At 40.5% G+C, this 15,719-nt stretch overlaps 1 protein-coding gene across 3 annotated transcripts; it reads left to right on the top strand.

Annotated features, from left to right (window-relative positions):
* Positions 1–922: 922 nt before the first annotated feature.
* On the top strand, positions 923–8,098 carry LOC124138323. Of its 3 annotated transcripts, none has more exons than XM_046504919.2 (5): positions 923–1,012; positions 4,047–4,287; positions 6,273–6,495; positions 6,840–7,016; positions 7,763–8,098. In XM_046504919.2, the coding sequence occupies exons 1-5, from the start codon at positions 938–940 to the stop codon at positions 7,941–7,943; spliced, it is 897 nt and encodes a 298-aa protein (XP_046360875.2). In that variant the 5' UTR covers positions 923–937; the 3' UTR covers positions 7,944–8,098. The 3 variants fall into 3 exon arrangements, with proteins under 3 accessions (XP_046360875.2, XP_046360889.2, XP_046360881.2); XM_046504933.2 differs by having other exon boundaries at positions 994–1,107; XM_046504925.2 differs by lacking the exon at positions 923–1,012 and adding an exon at positions 1,125–1,224.
* The last annotated feature ends 7,621 nt before the right edge of the window (positions 8,099–15,719 follow it).

The raw sequence follows: 15,719 nt of genomic DNA, 5'->3' as shown, positions 1-15,719 counted from the left end.
CAAAAATCACCATTTAGGAGATTTTCCTATTTTAATTAAATATTGGTGAGCTTACAAAATTACTCTATTGTTGTTTTGCACAACTGTTTTTATTGTGTATTTGAAGTTTTAAAGTGCTCACACCAGTTCTCTCCATCGTTACCCCTAACTACCAGGGCCCCCTGTTACAAAGCGATTGAAATGTTACTCCGGAGACCTCAGGAGCCTCAGGAGCTAGCGGGGAGACCTCAACAGTTTCAGGAGCCCGACACTCACCCCCCTCACCAAGTCATAGTGGCCTTTAAACAGTAATAAGTAACTGCTCCCACAAATGTTGTCATCTAAATCAATGCAGTATGTCTTCAGCAACCCATGCTTGCCGTAAAAGGTGACTATGCTTGTCGTAAAAGGCGACTAACGGGATCGGGTGGTCAGGCTCGCTGACTTGGTTGATGCATGTCATCGATCCCAATTGCTTGGATCGATGCTCATGATATTAATCACTTGATTGTCTGGTCCAGACTGGATTATTTACAGACCGCCGTCATATAGCTGGAATATTGCTGAGTGCGGCGTAAAACAACACACCAAACCAATGCAGTATGCCATGAAATCAGAGACATGAGGATAAAGGTCCCTTTAAAGAGTTATGTTTATTAACCTTATACATAACTTTATAGACTATATATAAGTCTAACAAAACGGTCAACGTTAATCCAGCACTATGACTGTGGAATATGTGTATTTTATTAAAACAAAACCGATCTAGATTATATGAAAGCAAATCTATCCAATTCCACATTCGAAATCACCAGGAAAACAAGTTTGGAGGAGAGATTTCATAGACTATATCTTTGTTTTGGTAAACGTGTCACCTGATACGACCACTGAACAGAAGCAGGCCAAGGCTGTCGGTACATTGACCCCTCGAATAACACACTCCTTGTGCACAAGATAAATGAGTGAACTGTCGGGTCAGCTCAACAAGGTCTTGCTTCGTGGTGGTAGAGATCAATATTCCGTGGTATCCACGGTATCGTTCCGTTCCAAATATCTGGCTTAATAAGGGTTGAGTGGGCCTAGATCAGCTGATCACATAGTGTTGAATCACTTGTGCTGCTGACCGAGGTAACAGTGATTTAGAAATAGAAAACAGGGCATTTCGTTAGCCTTGCTCCACGGCTGAACTGAAAGATAATTCCATAGCTATGTGGACAGTACATGAGGACTCCAGTCTCTTATCGGGTAATCTTGTTCTTATTATTTACTTATGTATGCGTGCGTGCGTGCGTGTGTGAAAAAGGCACATGTAAATAGAAATGTACTACAGAAAACATAAAGTTGAGAAAGTATTTAAGATATTCTATCAGATTAAATATGGTTCAATAACCAATTTAAAAACATTTTTATTCTAAAACATTGGTTTAATAAGGGTATTCATAGTTTAAAAGATTTATGGAGCAACAAAAGATTTTTAACATTTGAAGAATTACAAAACAAGTTTCAAATTAAAGGTACTTTACTTGACTACAACAGAGTAATGCTAAATATCCCTGAATCGTGGAAAAAAGCAATAAATGGCAGATTTTGTATCACAGCTAATTTTATACATAAATAACATTTTGAGAGACCTGTTGATGAGAACAATAGGGCTATATAGGAATATTTAATGATAAACTTATAGCTAAAATTAACTTTCCTCTGATGTGTGATAAATGGGAAAATGAACTTAGTCAAGGCATTTTAGGGAATAACGTTTTCTCTAATTGTTAATTATGTACCAATGATGTTAAACTCATAGATTTCCAGAATAGATTCATAAATAGATCTCTATATACCAAAAAGGAATTGTTGAAATTGAAGTTAATGGATGATGATATATGCTCATTTTATGTCTCTGAATCTTATACCATGTGTATGTTGAATGCGTTTTTGTAAAGGAAGTTTGGTTAGAAATTGAAATGTACCTAAACTCGAAACTTACACATGATATTCATATTACCATTTGGAATAATTTTTTTGCTACAACAAAAACAACTATCTTTTCAACCTTATAATTCTTTTTGCAAAAAAATTCATTCACCAGTCAAGCATTAAGAAAAACTCAATTATGCTTTCCTTTTTACATAAAAATATTGAAAGATGTATGTAAAATAGGAAAAAATATCGCAATGAAAAATAGTAGTATTGATAGATTCGACAGAAAATGGAAGGAACTACCAGCCTACTTATTATTATTTCTCAGTCAAGCAATATATGTACATACCCATATCTAATCATGTTTTAAGATTCTATGAATTGCTACACTTATATACCTCATGTACCAATGTTACATTTATGTCTACTGAATTGAAACTTAAAATATTAAAAAAATAGAAATGTAGGGCGTGTTAATAGGGGATATACTAATTATTTTCTCAGAATATTTTCACGGATGACCCATTAGATTCAGGCGCCTGAACTTGCTTTGCAGAGTTGCGTCCCTTAACGTCCAGCATCCGATCCTGGGTTCGAACAACTATTATGGTTCTTGGTATGCATGCACATAACACGCCGCACGTTTTTACAGATCGCCATGGTTAATGCATGCACTCTTCTGACAATTATGAAGGCAGATCTAATTATTCAATGCATTTTTTTATTGAACACTGATAGTTCTTCCCTTAAAACGTCGGTATTCCCAGAGCTAACGGCCTGGTTCTCAAGAAGCGTCAACAGTTGTAGCCGGTCCGTAGTGCCTGATTATTAACCCCGTTATAACAAGCCTGGCGACATGAGTTGATGCTTGCACTGTCTAACATTGGTTCGCCTGTACCAGATCCGAATACTGGTATCAAACTGACAGAATGGTATGCGAATACGAAGTCTGTTTAAAATGCGTCCGATGACCAATATGGCGCCACGTAATCATTGCCCCAGGGTTTTGATCAATGTGAACTCCCTGGCGAGTATACAAATCAAGCTGTCGTATGAGGCTAAGTAGGTTAATATTACCATCTCACCCTACCGGGTACCCATTCTTGCTGTGTGAACAGAGGCATGTTTTAAACAAAGTTAAGTCTAACCTAAGGAGACACCCCATGTAACCCGAGTTTTCGTGTTGGGCAGGACCGAAGCCCTTGTTTTTACTTTATATTTTGTAGATACATATTTTACATATTTTGACTATATTTATGGGACTACATTTTAAAATAGTCTCGTACGACAAGCATGGGGTAATGGGGACCTATTCCGACCTGAAATCGCCACGGGGATTATCTTAGTACGCGTATTCCAAAAACAAAATGTCAATTCGGGGTGCATCTGAGTTGTCAGGAACCGATCGATGTCTACATGTTGATTAGAATCCAAATTCACAAGTAATGGTTTAGAAGCCCATTATGTCAACGCCTAACAGCTGATGGCCGCAGAAACTTACCTGACTACGGTGGCCCATAATAATTTGATATTTCACTTACTTTTATCGTAACCTTTTGCAAATTAACACAGTTTTCACCGCGGTGGGAATATTATCAGCGCGGTGGAAATAGTTTTCTTTATTTTCATTTTAGTTTTTGACATTTTCGCTTTTGTTTTTGACATTTTCGTTTTTGTTTTTGACATTTTCATTTTAGTTTTTGAAAGTTTCGTTTTTGTTTTAGACATTTTCATTTTAGTTTTTGAAAGTTTCGCCTCACTTTTCAGCGATTCAATATCTTCTTTATACATGATTTATCACATATTTGTATCACAAATTGTGTCAATTTGCAAAAGGTTACGATAACAGTAAGTGAAATATCAAAATATTGAAAAACAGACTCCATATGTCCCTTATGGGCTACCGTACCTGACGCATGAACTGAACGTTGAGCGCAAACCCGGTCTCTTTAATACACTGGTGTCGCAATGTAGGTCGCGTTACCCTCCGTGTATTGATTCATCGCAGCCTTTGTAGACTTGCAAGAGTCTACAAGGCAATAATTGTGATTTAAACAAATTGTCCCCAAAGAGACTGGAGTAATGTCCACTTTTCCAGACTTTGCTATTAGGAAGATAGAATTTCTACACTTCCACGACTTATCTTTCAGTACAGCCTTGGAGGAAGCTACAGCCGTTGTAACAAGCCTCGCTATGCAAATGTGCGGCCATCACTACAACCGAAAGGTCACAAGCTTCCAGGCAACAAGTGGGTCGAGATCAGCTCCGAAAATTTAGTCTTCCTCCAGCGCGAAAACACATTCCTCTGGACACACTTCAACATGGCAGAGAAGATGACACTATACTATCATCCCCTGTACCGATCTGTCAGGAATATCTGGCTCATTAAAGGTAAACAGTCACATTTCAGTCCTGGTGGTCACTCGGGTAAGTATAGAGATACAACACACTATGTGTGTGTGTTGCCCCGTGAGGTTTTTTTTCAAATGGTTGAATTTCCCTATAGAGCGCAAAAGTTTAAATGTAGTCTGGTTTATAATGATTGTAAAACCTTCTGTGGGGGCTTACATTGTTTGTTTGTAAACCCTCCTTCTAATACTTCTATACTTATAAATTTGAACTTTGTGTTTCAAACGTCCAATGTTCTAAAATCGAAGACAAGGATTGTCTTAGGGATGACGGGAATCGAACCTGCAACCTCACATATCATGTAACAAATGTTATATTTGGGATAACACTCTCTCAGTAAAGTACAGATTCTCGTACTTTTTTTAGGTTGAGTCCCTTCCGGGATTCGAACCCGCACTTGCCAGAGTGAGGCACCTAATCGCCAGCACACAAAGTCAGCGATCTAACCCCCTCAGCCACCGAGGCTTCCACAAAAAATGAAAGTCCGACAACTGGTAGTCTAGATCACGTACTTTGAGTACCCCTCTGACAAGTGTAAATTGGCACGGCTCCCATGGCCGAAAGCTATGAATACACAATGCCATTTAGAAAGTGATCAAATGTAACAAATGTTATATTTGGGATAACACTTTCTCAGTAAAGTACAGATTCTCGTACTTTTTTGGGGTTGAGTCCCTTCCGGGATTCGAGCCCGCACTTGCCAGAGTGAGGCACCTAATCGCCAGCACACAAAGTCGGCGATCTAACCCCCTCAGCCACCGAGGCTTCCACAAAAAATGAAAGTCCGACAACTGGTAGTCTAGATCACGTACTTTGAGTACCCCTCTGACAAGTGTAAATTGGCACGGCTCCCGTGGCCGAAAGCTATGAATACACAATGCCACATATCATGTTTAGATTTTTAACTCACTCTTTTCCCATGAGTCCAGTTAGTCCATTCTGCTTGTGGGTTTTCTCTTGCACGCTTTGATCGAATTCCTTTTATACCAGATACTGTATTGTTTCACTATAAGGTATCTTGATGTTTTCTTATTGTCTATGTGATGCGTCTCTTTACAACTTGGACAAACCACTTCTCCTAGGGATTACTTTAGATTGAAAGCCCTGACATTTGGGAATATACCGAGTGGCCGTAGTTTCTCCTTTACATAACGTCGAAAATAACAAACAGTATGACATTATTTACGTTTTGTGTAAAAAAATATGGATACAATAATCATTAACATTAACTCCCCATGACTGCCTTCACGTTGACACCTGACTCCATGAGATATGTGATTCCACGTGACACCTGACTCCATATCACATCTGACTCCATGAGATATGTGATTCCACGTGACACCTGACTCCATGAGATATGTGATTCCACGTGACACCTGACTCCATATCACATCTGACTTCATGAGATATGTGATTCCACGTGACACCTGACTTCATATCACACCTGACTCCATGAGATATGTGATTCCACGTGACACCTGACTCCATATCACATCTGACTCCATGAGATATGTGATTCCACGTGACACCTGACTCTATGTGACAACTGCCTCCACGTGACATCTGACTCAATATCACACCTGACTCCATGAGATATGTGATTCCATGTGACACATGACTCCATGTGACAACTGCCTCAACGTTGACACCGACGTAATGAGATATATGACTCAACCTGACATCTGACTCCATGTGCTGCCTGACTCCATATCACATCCGACTCCACATCCAATTAATGCGGTCTTTGGTAACTTCTCTATGTGTTGTAGCAACACATTGATAAGGTCCGTTTAACATGGCAAAAGATGTGTTGTTTCAGTTAATATTATGTATACATCATACTCTGTATTTCTGTTTCTTTGGTCTCCTTCCTTCCTAGCCTAATTATAACCTTGTGACATTTTGACAAATATTTGATTTCAAGTCACGTCACGTATAAACCAATTATACACTCTCAATATACACAGAAATGGGTGTTGAAGAGGACTTCAAGCTAATCCACTACAAGCCAAACATGGATGAGGCGGCCAGCATCGCCTACCGCAGGGACGTCCACCCTCACGGAACTATCCCCGCCCTGGTCATCCCCGGGGAGGGGACCATGCTAGAGTCAGGGGCCATCAACATGTACCTGGCAGACAGATACGGGAAACTCGTGCCGGACCCCAAGGACAGGAAGGACTATTACGAGTACGTTGACCCTAAATATCCGACTAGTGATTATATCCCAGGTGGTTCTATCGCTGTTTCTCGGTGTTACTCAGTTTTATTCCGTGTCACTCGGCGTAATTCGGTTTTACTCAGTGGTACTAGGTTTTACTCTGTAACTTGGTGTTAGTGTACCTCAATGTGACTATATAACTCGGGGTTACTCGGTGTTACCCGATGTTACTTGTTGATTCTCGTCGTTACTCGGTGTGAATCGGTGATACTGGTTGTTACTCGGTGTTACACGGTGTTACTCCATGTGACTCAGTGAGACTCGGTGTTACTCGGTGCTGCTCGGTTTTACTTGGTGTGACTCGGTGTTTCAGCTTCATCATGTACGCCAACTCAACCCTGGACGAACTATTGGAGTTCTTTTGCGACATGTGGTTGTTGAAGGTTGCGGAGACAGAGGAGAGACAGGCGAGGATGAGAGACAAGCTGAACACCTGCCTGGACCATCTCTCCAACAGACTGGAGGGGAGAGACTTCCTCTGTGGAGACAAGTGCGTCTGTCATAAACTATAGTTTACTTAAGTTATATTTCAAAGCATTAACATTCAGTACTTTTGCTCACGCGAGTCGTATGACAGATGTGACGAGAGGGATACTATACGATTTGTTTCAACAGTATATATTCTGTTATGTTTTGAGTGAAAAGGTGAGTGAGTGAGTTTTAATTCTGCTTTGAACAGTATCCTCTCCGGCAGACATAACACAATATTTTAAATTTAATTCCGCAACAGTAACTCGACTATAATAGTAATTGTTGGAACATATTGAACATATAACTTGAGGTTATACCAAACAAAGACACAAGGCGACATCTACCATGCATCATCCCCAAGGGAGATAACTCCAGTGTACTATCACGGCGTGACATCTTAACGTGGGGCAAAAGTCCAGAGACGCGTCTTATTAGACATGTACCGCGTTTTACACTCTACTGGTGTAGAGGGGCACGGACGTCCAGTGGTCTACGCCACAGCCCAAGATGGATCCGTTAATCATCTGCGTGATTCCCAAATTCTCGCCGACTGTCTATCGACACATACCCATCATCGTGATATACGTTCAAGACGTCGCTTTCGACATTTCTCCAACCGTAAGAGACATTTCGTTGTACGCCCGATATGTTCATAACGGTTTTTAATTCCACTCACTCGCTCATATACTCTGTCGCCATATAGCCCATCTACTCACTCACTCACTCACTTGCCAGCTCACCCATCCACTCAATCACGTGTTTCAGAATCACCGCTGCCGACTGTGTACTGGGGTACGACATCTACGTCTGCTCCCTACTAAAAGACGGGGAACTTTTCCAAAACCATCCAAAGATCAGGGAATATTTAGACCGTCTCAAGTCAAGATCTGCTCTCCAAGAAACTACCAAGGATGACCAAAGCTATCTCCAGTCATTATACAAATGAACAAAGAGGTGTGTGCTAAGAAGTCCTTTAAAGATAATCATCGAGTCATACTAAAAGGCTGATAGTCCTGAAGTAACACGTGACAAAGACACGTCACGATGGAATCTTCAGCAGCACTTGATTAAACGTAACTCGCAAATAAACTGTAGAGTAAACATCGTATTGTGTCAGTCCGTTTGTTAAATGGCCTCCACCTTCAGGAAATATGCCACCACTTAATATGGGTGATAAATATCTGAAACTCGGCTTGAGTAAATCGGCTACTGATAAGGATAACTTTTACAAATATGTCAAAATGCACGTCGAAAAACAGATCTTAACACAAAATTAAAACAGTGAGATTATATCCCATTGCATGAGACACGGTACACCGTCGGGGTTGGAATTGGTCCCCACCAACTATAGCTGTTCGTAAGAGGCGGACAAATGGATAGGGTGGTCAGGCTCGGTGATTCAGTTCATTGCGTGTCATCGTATCGTGCCGATCGTTGCTCACAATATTGATCATTGGATTGTCTGGTCCAGATTCGATTATTTCCATGCCGCCGTCATACAGCTGGAATATTGCTGAGTGCGGCGTTAAACAACAAGCAAACAAAAACACTTCGGGCCTTCCTTTCACGTCAAGCTTCCTCACCCTGACATACGGTAACTGAAATACCGTTTAAAGGGAAGAGAAGCATGTGTCCAAGTGATATGCTATGTGACCAATAAATGGAAGCATTAATCACCATGAAATATGATGTGGCAAAACGCATCCCACACTGAGTGGTTTTGTTCACCATCCTCTGTTATCCAGTGTTATATATATATATTTAATGAAAACAAGAAGTTCACTACATTATGATATAAAACGTAGGAATAAAAATAGGAAATAATACGCCTAATTTGGCAAAAAGCATCTGGCAGACTGCCACTTGCAGTGCCGTATTGGAGCGTCACAAATCAGTGTTGAGAACCCCCAACTTCCCATTTTAGAAATTCAGAAGCCAGAGTGGACCGGTAAACCCTACGGCGCTGCGCTTTACAGCGAGGCCAATTTTGAACGGAACTCCACCGAGCGCCAGGCATCGGGAGCCCCACGCTTATAGAACGTGTACCAAACGGGACAGCTTGACTGGACAGATCAGCCGGAATTTATCAGCGATCAATGTTCAGAAGTGTCAACCAGACACACGCTCCGACAGTGGTGGTCTCACTCGCCTATATAAACCGCCGTATTCTTATCCGCCTTCCAGACTGGTGTCTTTGTATTGAATGTCTGTATAAATTATACCTGTTACATAAATGAAAGGAAGATATATGAGAATGTTAGTTCAGTATACATTAACATTGTGGTTTTAATATAATACCTCTGTGACGCCCGCATCGTCAGCAATCGGCAATTTCCAAACACTGAGACTGGGGTACCCACATCATGGTCATGGAGGACACGCGAAGATGCTTCACACGGATCAGAGACCTCTGACACGGATGGGTTCATACATACCCTTAGGGGTTAGTCTGTCTCACAGTCCCTGAACCATATTATTTTCCTTTCCGCCCAGCCCTCACTGCCATGCTATGTAATGGAGCAAGTCCAGATTTTCCACAGGTTCACTGGGGCTCCTATCAAGACTATATAATTTCAGAGACTGTGCGTCAGTCTACATAAGGAGATTCTGGGGAAGAATAGGTCCCTATAGTATCCCACGCTTGTGGTAAGAACCGATTAAATATCACTGGAGGATTGGGTGGTCAAGGTTCTATTTATTGTCTGATTGTGTATCATTGGTGAGGATCGTTACTCGTGCTTCTCCGCCACCTATCCAGGTCCTGGCTCGATCATTTACAGGTCGTTACTTTATATCTGGAATGTATCTGACAATGGCCTCAAACAACATTCAGTCACTCAGTTATACCACGGCACATTATTGATGTACACATGGGTCTATAAGCCAGTATTTCGTCAATCTTTCATATCGTCATTTTAGTTAAAATCATCGTTTGTCGTTGCTGCCTTTTGATGATTCCATCAATGACATTAATCTTGCACCAAATGACATCATATTCTTGTAGGTCAATATCGGGCATTTCTGAATGTGTGGTGTATCACAAGGCTAAGTGTTAGTCTAAAACACCTACAGAAGTGGGAGTTATACTGGCATACTGTCAAGTGAGGAGCTGGATACAAACTTCAGCTGTATCTATTTTATTTTAATAAGGCAATATGGCAATAACGTAATGAAGCAAACTGAAACACAACCAAAACATAGGATTGATATACATTCTACTTCGCTAAAGTTACGGGGGGAGGGGGAGGCCAAAAATGCAAATATAACACACACACACACACACACACACACACACACACACACACACACACACACACACACACATATATATATATATATATATATATATATATATTATTTTACTGAGGACATGTGGGTAAAGGTCCTTATTTCATTTTGGCTCCCCAATTGTCCACTCCAGTTTTCTTGATAAAACCTGTCTCCTTCTCAAGTATAATATTTTCATGTATACGATGCATGTGCAGTCTCTAAGTACAATAACCAAAATGAAATTATCGAACTATTTATCACAATTTGCAAGTTACAAATCTCAAATCGCTACTCGCAAAATGGTAATTCCCCCAATTATAAAGGCGGAGTTAGGAAATAGTTTGCCGGATCTTTTTTCATGCGGTAACAGCTGCAGCTCATCACCGGTATATGAGAGCGGAAATGGCCGAAGATATCTGAAATTCAGATCTCGCTGTTTTATGTATATTCTGCATTATAATTAAACAATAGGGTATTTACCGCGTATTATTAATTTACCACATTGTATATACAATATCAACTGTCTCATATTATTGTTGATAACATATATTAAACTTAAACTGATTTTATAGTCAAATGCATAATCAAGACACAAGTTTCGAAATTCTGAGGGAAAGGGACGGTTTATATAGGCGAGTGAGACCACCACTATCGGAGCGTGTGTCTGGTTGACACTTCTGAACATTGATCGCTGATAAATTCCGGCTGATCTGTCCAGTCAAGCTGTCCCGTTAGGTACACGTTCTATAAGCGTGGGGCTCCCGATGCCTGGCGCTCGGTGGAGTTCCGTTCAAAATTGGCCTCGCTGTAAAGCGCAGCGCCGTAGGGTTTACCGGTCCACTCTGGCTTCTGAATTTCTAAAATGGGAAGTTGGGGGTTCTCAACACTGATTTGTGACGCTCCAATACGGCACTGCAAGTGGCAGTCTGCCAGATTTTTGACAAACAAGCTCTGTTATTTCATATTTTATATTTCTACGTTTTAAACTTCTGTCAACCAGAAACTATTTCTACCATGGACAGCTTTCGAAGAATCATAAATTAGATTTTCCATTGTTGAACATAGTTGTGATAACCTTGTTTCAAAACTTTGAAGATTAAGTGTGAGAACACTCTGATTTGTCCCAGCGTGATTCACGTGAAATATGTTACCCCAGCCAAGCGCGCGTGCATATCGCTCTATGAAACGCCTGCTTGGGGGGCAAGTATACAATTAATTTCGGGCCATCTGGAGAATATTTATGAATTCCCTCTATATAACTTGCTCATGTTGATGAACCCTCTATGAGAAAACATAACCCTTATCACGAAAAGCTCTTCAATGTTTAACGTAACAGATCATGACATACTGAAAAAGTATGAAGTATCATCGTTTATAAGCATAAACTACACGTCTTGATGTTTGGAAATAATCATTCTCATTTCCACAGAATTTTCATTTCGCCGTGACAGAAGATTACATTCCTTGTTCTTCGGTGTGGTATTCGCGTGCTCTAATCACGCAGGCGACACACGTTTCGGCAAATTATTCTATCATCAAAGACATGAAAGTAAGTTCCATTATGGCCAAGTGGTGTTTTACTTACAATTTCTGTTAGTTAATGCCAGGCCGCGGACAATGTTGTCGTGGTTAAATACGTTCTATATCCCAACCTGCGCGTGATGAGCTGGAGGTCTGTCTACAAGATGATGCATGTACTACACTACTAGATTGGCTTCTGGTGTTTCCGAGAGTGATGTTTGTGATTGCCAACGTTGCTGTTTATCAACGCAGCCTATCCACCCTGTAAATAGTCAATCGAATAAAATGAGACATAATCTCAATATAATCAGTGGGGAAAAAATCACTTCTTAGATTTTCATCTTGCAACTATAAGCACAATTTGCACTTTTCAAGTTTGGAAAAAAGTCACTGGATGCTATATATAAACTAATTTTAAGTATCAGAAATGAGTTGGTTTTTTTGCCGAAAAAACAGTTGTTAAATAATGACGATAAAAAATACCAAGAGGGAGTCCAGAAACTTTCTTCATTTTCAGACTGCAGTAATCTAGACTTGCCAACTATTAATGACTTGCATGGGCTCTATTGGATATATTTCTTTCAGGATCTGTATGGCGGACTAATATGACGCTATCCAGATCAATGCCAACACGCTTACTACCGAGTCTAGTTAAATCTCGCATCGTATAGTACAGACATGTGATTACTTTATGATGCATTTCTGTTTGAATACAGGTAAACCGGGAAACATGTTTTTTTATATAAACAAAAAACACAATCGTTTTATTTTAGCCGGAATCAGGATGACTGACGCTCACACAGAATGTCAACGTGCTCGGGTTGGGACGAGTCCAAATGTACTACCCGGATACCCACACCCCTATTACTCGACCCTACCCGGGTACCCACTGTTGGTGTCAAGAGATAGGTACAAAATGTCCAATTGGGAATAGTTTGACCGTAGCCCTGGCAGAATGTATTTAGATACACGTATAAAACGATGTGGGCATGCATACACTGAAGTTGACTGAAGTTTTTGCTTTGTTCAAACATAAATAAGTCAGAAGGAACGTGTTCATGGTCATGAAGAAATGCGAACATTAGATACTTAAAATTGTCGTGTGACCATGTTGTTATTTAGTGATTTTTTTTCATGAAACAATATATCACGTGACTAACCAGGGGCCCGGGTAGTCCTATGGGTACACGGGTCCTACTCAGTACCCACCCGACCCGAGTACCCGAGTTGCCCGTCCCAACCCCACAACGTTCACACAATAGAAGGCATACAAATATTGTGGCCACGAACATTTTCTTTTACGACCGCTTCCTTTAGATATCGCACATAAACACCTCAAACCAGATTTTGAATTAATTAAAGTGAGTGAGTTGGGTTTAACGCCGCTTTTAACAGTATTCCAGTTATATCGCGGCGTGTCAGCTTAATGTGGGTGGAAAGCCCGAAGTGATGCAGGGTCTTGGACGTTTACCACTTCGGTGAAACCCACGAGCACGGGTATGGTGCTGACAAACCTAGAACCGGGATTCGAACCCACAATCAGAGGTTTCTGGCGTGTCAAAGGGACGCAACTCTGCACAGCGAATCGCAGCGCGTTAGACGACTGGGCCACCCGTGCCCCCGTGTTAATTAAAACAATCAGTCTAAATATTTATTTTTTTAACTTTCGACAATGTATTTTTTCTGCTTGGAAAATTTCTATTATTTAAGTCTGAAGCATAATTGTATTTTTTTTAATTTTCTGCGACAATTTTTTTTTCCGCTTGGCAAATTTCTATATATTTATTCAAGTCTGAAGCAAAATTGTATTTTTTTTAACTTTCTGCGACAATCTATTTTTTCCGCTTGGCAAATTTCTATATATTTATTCAAGTCTGAAGCAAAATTGTATTTTTTTTAACTTTCTGCGACAATCATTTTAGTATGGGGTCTGTAGACTCTATACACCCCTCGTTATAGTAGGGAGTCTATGGAATATATACACCCCTCGTTATATATGGGAGTCTACGAACTCAATATATCCCTCGTTATAGTAGGGAGTCTCTGGAATATATACACCCTTCGTTATATTAGGGAGTCTATGGACTCTATACACCCCTCGTTATAGCAGTGATTCTATACATGAGCTACATACACCACTCAGTATAGCAGTGATTCTATGGGCTACACACACTTCTCGTGGGTAACACTTTCTCACCAAGGTTGTCATTGTCTGTCTTCGCGTCCATGACGATACCGCAGAGGAATGTTATTGGGTCAACCGGAAAACCGGATATAAACTATCCTCCACCACAATGGCGTGAATCACTTTCTAAACACTGAGTCGTGTATGGTTTAACCGTGACTGGGGACAAATCGGAAGCACATGCATGACTTCTGTCATCTTGGAGAAGATCGATCGGTAGCGTTGCCGTAAACTAACCCGAACCAACCATGTCACACGCTACCCTAAGGGAGGTAACTCCGCACAGCCGTACAAGCAGTTTCAGGCTGTTGACAAATGGTGGCTTCATAAGACCGAATGAAACTTTATCAGCTTTCAGAGGTCAAATCACAGGCAATTTACATTGTGCTATGGGGTATGTGGGCACCCCTTACCAAAGAATATAGTTCGTTGTTTTTATCTATTTAGTTCTTTTTAAAAAAATGAGCATCTGTTTATGTTCAATAAATTATTTCAGCTCCAAGACATCAAAATGAAAAAGCTGATCTTGAACCAAATATTTCCCCACCCTAACAGAAACTCGAAAGGTAATCCTTTAATATTTTGTATGAATTTAATAAAAACGAAAAAAGTCTCTTTTCAAAAGGCTGCATGGGCGGTCGGGTAGTCTGGTTGTTAAAGCGTTCGCTCGTCACGCCGAAGACCCGGGTTCGATTCCCGACATGGGTACAATGTGTGAAGTTTATTTCTGGTGTCTCCCGCGCGTAATATTGCTGGAATATTGCTAAATGCGGCGTAAAACCATATTCACTCACAAGGCTGCACCTTCGTTATCATTCAACAAATTAATGAAAAATATTGTTCTTCACCGTTGAGTTTAAAAGCAAAACAAATTTAATCCAAAATAATTTCCGGAACAAAAAAAATAAAATATCAAATCCTAATGATTTGTTGCTGTCTTTTCATAAGTTTAAAATCAGGAACGTGATAATCCATGCTTATCATGCTACTCAGTAATCTCCGTAATTGAGGTCACGCGTCTTCATTAAACCATTGACAACGTATGGCTGAGGATCCATTTGAGCCTTTAATACCCAGTTTTTCCCATGACTTCCGCGATCTGATCCCATGTTCAAATAGCGCATGTAGCTTTAATAATCCGAACAACAGTCATGCAGAGATTTCTGAGCTCGTGCACGTGACAATTGAGCGTATAGAAACATATAGTGAACATGTGTAGGTTTCTGTTCTTTATGGTTTGTTTGTTTGTTTGTTTGTTTGTTTGTTTGTTTAACGCCGCACTCAGTAATATACCATCTATAAGAGTGTCCTTGGTTACGTTGCATTCCATGATTTATCAATATCTCAGCTTAATGTAGGAGGAAAGTCCGAATTTAAAAACAGGCCTCATGTATACTTTCACCCTTTTTGTTAGCGGCGATTTGATGGTCTAGTGGTTAGAGCGTTCGCTCGTCACGCCCAAGACCCGGGTTCGATTCCACACTTTGGTGCATTGTGTGATACCCATTTCTGGTGTCGCCCGTCGTGATATTGCTGGAATACTGCTAAAAGCAAAGGAAAACCATACTCACTCACTCACAATTTGTGAAGTATCTCTACAGAAAGACATGCATCAACCAAGTTAGCGAGCCTGACCACCCGATCCCGTTAGTCGCCTTTTACGACAAGCATTGGTTGCTAAAAACCTATTCTACCCCGGATCTTCATGGGTACTCATTTCTAGTGTATATTGAAAGACGACTAAAC

The sequence above is a fragment of the Haliotis rufescens genome, unplaced genomic scaffold (assembly GCF_023055435.1).
Source record: "Haliotis rufescens isolate VD_foot unplaced genomic scaffold, xgHalRufe1.0.p SCAF_40, whole genome shotgun sequence".
NCBI classification, from domain to species: Eukaryota; Metazoa; Mollusca; class Gastropoda; order Lepetellida; family Haliotidae; genus Haliotis; species Haliotis rufescens.
Note: the sequence above shows the minus strand (reverse complement) of the source record. Positions and strands in the feature narration are given on the sequence as shown.

Bases quoted from the DNA above. Each gene is read 5' to 3' on its own strand.
- LOC124138323 (XM_046504919.2), top strand. From the start codon at position 938: ATGAGTGAACTGTCGGGTCAGCTCAACAAGGTCTTGCTTCGTGGTGGT. The intron at 4,288-6,272 runs GTAAACAGTCAC...CAATATACACAG, and splicing joins GAATATCTGGCTCATTAAAG to AAATGGGTGTTGAAGAGGAC. The intron at 6,496-6,839 runs GTACGTTGACCC...TCGGTGTTTCAG, and splicing joins GACAGGAAGGACTATTACGA to CTTCATCATGTACGCCAACT.